At 50.5% G+C, this 4,689-nt stretch overlaps 1 protein-coding gene across 1 annotated transcript; it reads left to right on the forward strand.

The window, feature by feature from the left end:
• Positions 1-734: 734 nt before the first annotated feature.
• On the forward strand, positions 735-4,430 carry LOC124674922 (serine/threonine-protein kinase D6PKL1-like). The gene is made up of 4 exons (XM_047210978.1): positions 735-905; positions 1,217-1,299; positions 1,383-2,714; positions 3,273-4,430. Exons 3-4 carry the CDS (start codon positions 1,510-1,512, stop codon positions 4,141-4,143), a joined length of 2,076 nt encoding a protein of 691 aa, XP_047066934.1. The 5' UTR covers positions 735-905; positions 1,217-1,299; positions 1,383-1,509; the 3' UTR covers positions 4,144-4,430.
• The last annotated feature ends 259 nt before the right edge of the window (positions 4,431-4,689 follow it).

A 4,689-nucleotide genomic window follows, 5' to 3' on the forward strand; every position in this document is an offset into this window, starting at 1 on the left:
TTTTGTCCGACGTTGTTTAAAAACGTCTCAAATCATTGTGCCGGAGTTTTTTTTGAGAAACACGCTCTAACCCTAGATCAAAAAATTTAATTGTTATCCTGGCTTGGATAGTTGGATTACTTGGACACGGACCTGGGTGTGAACAAGTGAAGTGAAGGCGTCACAAACGGCATCATTGAAGGAGTCACGTACCCGTCTTCGTTCGGGTCCACACCACTCCGCAACCGATGGTGACAGGTGGTCCCGCTGTAGTCTGATGGAGCTACAGCGTGGTCCCACGGGCGGGCCCATGCGCGTCCCAAACCTCCGACTCGAATCAACACAGCAATTAATCCGGCCTTTAAATAAAAAAAGATACTCCAGTAGTACAGTACATCAAATGCATTTATCCTCAATATACGGAAATATTTTCGCTACGTAGTACTCGTCTTTTCTACTTTTGTCCTTGCTCGCGAAATATTTGGCCGTATCGTACGCTTCGCTCGTGGCCAGGGATTTGATGGATAATGTGAAGAAAAGTGGAGGGCCGGGGCGAAAAAAGTTGGCTGATTAGGGAAAGTGGATAAAGGTAGAGGCTGATTAGCAGCGGGAAAACTGTGCTTAGCAGCAGCCCACGAGCGACCTTTTTTCGCTTGCCTTTTTCTTTTTGTTGAAAACCAGAGGGAACAAATTAGGCCCCCACACTCGCCATCGCCTTTCGCTTTTGCTCCTCCGTTTTCGTCACAGGCGGAGCGAGAGGGACTGCGCAGTTACTCGGGACTCTGCTGCAAGCGCTGGTGGGCGGTGGCGGCGAGGCTTGTGGGGAGAAGAGCGGAGAGGAGCCGAGCTCGGAGAACACGGAGCGGCGTCCCCGAGGAAGAAGGCCGAAGGCATCTCTGGGGATCTCCACCTTCCCCCGTTTCGAGGTGATTTTTTTTGGCCAGTTTCCTGGTTTGGTTTGGTTCGGCTGGGCAAGGCAGGCGCCGGTTTCTGCTCTTCCTTTTTTGCTGTTCGGGGAGTCTGTGTGCGGGGGAAGATCCGAATGCGGGCGGGCGCATTCTGAGGTAGCGAACACGCGGGGGTGGATTTGGGGCGCCGTCACCGGGATTTTGCTTCGGATTTTTTTTGGGAATGTCGTGATTCGAGAAAATCGGGCGGGATTTGGTGACTAGTTGTTTTCGCACGAAAGTAATGCCTAATCTGGTGGATTGAACTTGAGCAACGACCTTTTCTGCAGGGCGGAGGAGCTGTTCCTGCCCCGCTACTCACGGGGGAGCTGCTTTCGCCGGCCGCGCACGGGTAGTTTGCCCCAGGAGCAAGGTTGGATTCTCGGTACCCTGTTGCGCTGGAGAGAAAATTTTGTTTTCTTCGTCTCCCTAATTTCTCCTGTTTATGTGTTGCAGGCCAAGTGCTATCTGTGCTGAAATTTCGCCAACCTGCCTGGGATTTGCCCTGGTCTTGCTGTTGAAGCGGTCGAGTCCTCGTTGCTGGTTCTGTATTTGGTATGCGAAGGTTTCATCAGTCATTTCAATGGAGGTAGTGGATAAGATCGCGGAGCCCAAGGACCCTCTGGCGTTCGCTACTCGGAAGGAGCCGCCGCCGCCGCTGCCGATACCCATAAAGGCGTCGTGGAAAGGGAAGACCTCCCAGGAGCAGGAGCAGGAGCAGGACGAGAAGGACCTGCCAGACGACGGCGAGGATAGCTTCCGCACCGTGGATTCCTCCGACGAGGGCGGCCGGACCTCCTTCTCCGGGGCCAGCCACCCCCTGGAGCCGATCGACATGGACCTGATGAAGACCGTCTACGTCGCGATCGACGAGGAGAAGCCCGAGCCGCCGGCGTGCCTTGTGCGGGGGATGTCGGCGAAAGGGCCGTTCCTGGATGATCTTTCGCTCCGTGTTACGGGAATGAAGGCGAGTACCGGCGGTGATGAAGGCTTGGCTGAAGAGAGGAAGCTGTCCGGTGGTGCTGCGGTGGCGGCGCTGGCCACGGCGCGCTCGTCGCAGGCTGCCGAAACCGTGTCCCTGCCGCCGGACTCGGAGGAGAAGGACTGTGTCTGGGATGCCTCGCTCCCTCCCAGCGGCAATGCCAGCCCTCACAGCAGCATCGACAGCATGGGGGTGGCCACCGCCATGAGCATCGTGAGCGGCTGCAGCAACACGTATAAAACCGAAGCCATGCCTAGCAGAACCGTGCTTGCGGCGGAGAGGAACTCTGGAAGCGTAAAGGGTAGCATTCGAGGCGACTCTTTGGAAAGCGCGAAGACTAGCATGAGCAGAGCAAGTGACAGCAGCGGCGTTAGCGATGATAGCAGCTGGAGCCATATCACTGGGAGTACCAGCAAGCCTCATAAGGGGAATGATCCTAGAGGAAAGGCGGTTCACGCTGTACGGGTTCGAGATGGCGCGCTTGGGATGAGCCACTTTAGACTGCTCAAGCGTCTGGGCTGTGGTGACATTGGCAGTGTGTACCTCTCGGAGTTAAGTGGAACTAGGTGCTACTTTGCTATGAAAGTGATGGACAAGGCATCCTTGGCCAGTAGGAAGAAGTTGAATCGGGCTCAAACTGAGAGGGAGATTCTACAGCTTCTGGATCATCCGTTCCTGCCTACTCTGTATACGCATTTTGAGACCGACCGGTTCTCGTGCTTGGTCATGGAATTTTGTCCGGGTGGTGACTTGCACACTCTGCGACAGAAACAGCCAGGAAAACATTTCTCCGAATATGCAGCAAGGTAAATCACGAGACAGTTCTCTGCATAATTTTTGTAAATTCATATGTGTTTACATTCAGGATGTTGTTAGTCGAGTTCACAACTCCATTTGCTACCAATTTATCGTAGCTTAGTGTTGCTACTATTCTGCTTTTAGTATTTAGAGAAGCAGTTGAGCCTGAAGCATAATTGACTGACTAACTTTGCGAGGACTCCAGGTTGAAAATGGTTTCCTCTACGGGGAAAAAAAAGTATGTACAACAATGAAGTTTAAAAAGAAACTCATAATGTTGCTGTGATACTTGGCAACATTTCTGAATAAGGTCCTATGGCTGTTATGAGATCATGTGCAGAGAAATGTTAATGAAATATTTTTTCCAAATTTATTCAGCTGGTGTGCCCATAAATGATGCATGCATTTCACAGGCTGAAATATAGTCAGCATGTTTAACAGTACTGCAATTAGCTTCTGCTTTAGCATTTTACCCTTCAGTGCCAGATTATTGTAGTAGTCAGTAGCCTCTCCTAGACTTAGTTGCAACTGACATCACTGACATTGTGATATCTGATTGTGAGCAGGTTTTATGCTGCGGAAGTTCTTCTAGCTATAGAGTATCTACACATGCTGGGAGTCGTGTACAGGGACCTGAAGCCAGAAAATGTTCTGGTGCGTGATGATGGCCACATAATGCTTTCAGATTTTGATCTCTCCCTGAGATGTGCAGTCTCACCTACACTAATCAGAACATCAGCTTTTGATTCTGATCCCAGAAGAGCGGGTGGTTCATTCTGTGTACAACCTACTTGCATGGAACCTACCTCAGCCTGTATTCAGCCAGTTTGTTTCATGCCCAAATTGTTTGGTCAGAAGAGCAAGAAAAAGGTTAGGAAGACAAGGTCTGAGTTGGGACAGAGTGGCATTAACCTGCCTGAGCTCCTCGCAGAGCCAACATCGGCTCGATCAATGTCGTTTGTTGGCACTCATGAGTACTTGGCCCCAGAAATCATCAAAGGTGAAGGCCATGGAAGTGCCGTTGACTGGTGGACATTTGGTATATTTTTGCACGAGCTTCTATACGGCAAGACACCATTCAAGGGGTCAGGCAACCGTGCCACACTGTTCAACGTGGTTGGTCAGCAGCTAAAATTTCCGGAATCACCTTCCACAAGCTATGCTAGCAGGGACCTTATCAGGGGGCTCCTGGCTAAGGAACCACAGCAGCGTCTCGGTGTGAAGAGGGGTGCGACGGAGATAAAACAGCATCCATTCTTCGAAGGCGTGAACTGGGCTCTCATCCGTTGCAGCACGCCTCCTGAGGTTCCCAGGCCTGTCGAGGCGGAGCTGCCCATGAAGTACGGGGTGTCAGAAGCCATCGCCAGCAACAACAAGAGGGCGGTTGGCACGGACACGAAGTCCGGAGGGAAGTACCTTGACTTTGAGTTCTTTTAGAGTTGTGCCTAGCGGCAGAGCTATTGCTTGCATACTGTTTGAGTTAGGTCAGTGTGGTGTTGTGATTTGATACGTGCTGTCTGAACTGGCCAAAATTAGGTAGATGTGTTTGATCTCCATATCCTGATGGGAATAGCCTATCTCTATTTCAAAACATGTGTCGAGTGCTACAAACTGCATTGCAGAAAGAGTGACGTGTTTGGACTTTGGAGTTTGTGCTAAAGCTTATATAAGCTCCACCGCGTGTCGCTCAGATATGGCACGTTCTTGCCTGAACGGGTTGATCGTAACCTTAAAGCTTATTACAGGATGCAACTGACCGAATTTCATAGAATATGAGGAATACTTGCAGTTAAATTTATTACCCTGTGATCGGTCGCCCATTTGGTATTTTAATGCAGTCAGTGGTCTGTAGACTGTAGAGTTGTATGTCTTCACGGACAAATTTGATTAAATTATATTTCATCTAGCTTAAATGTGCTAGATGTTCAGGGTGTAGATGAAGTTGGTTGATCTTGAGAACCCATTTCAGTACAAGATCTCTAG

Source organism: Lolium rigidum, chromosome 7, assembly GCF_022539505.1.
Source record: "Lolium rigidum isolate FL_2022 chromosome 7, APGP_CSIRO_Lrig_0.1, whole genome shotgun sequence".
Lineage (NCBI taxonomy): Eukaryota > Viridiplantae > Streptophyta > Magnoliopsida > Poales > Poaceae > Lolium > Lolium rigidum.

Bases quoted from the DNA above. Each gene is read 5' to 3' on its own strand.
- LOC124674922 (XM_047210978.1), top strand. From the start codon at position 1,510: ATGGAGGTAGTGGATAAGATCGCGGAGCCCAAGGACCCTCTGGCGTTC. The intron at 2,715-3,272 runs GTAAATCACGAG...GATTGTGAGCAG, and splicing joins TTCTCCGAATATGCAGCAAG to GTTTTATGCTGCGGAAGTTC.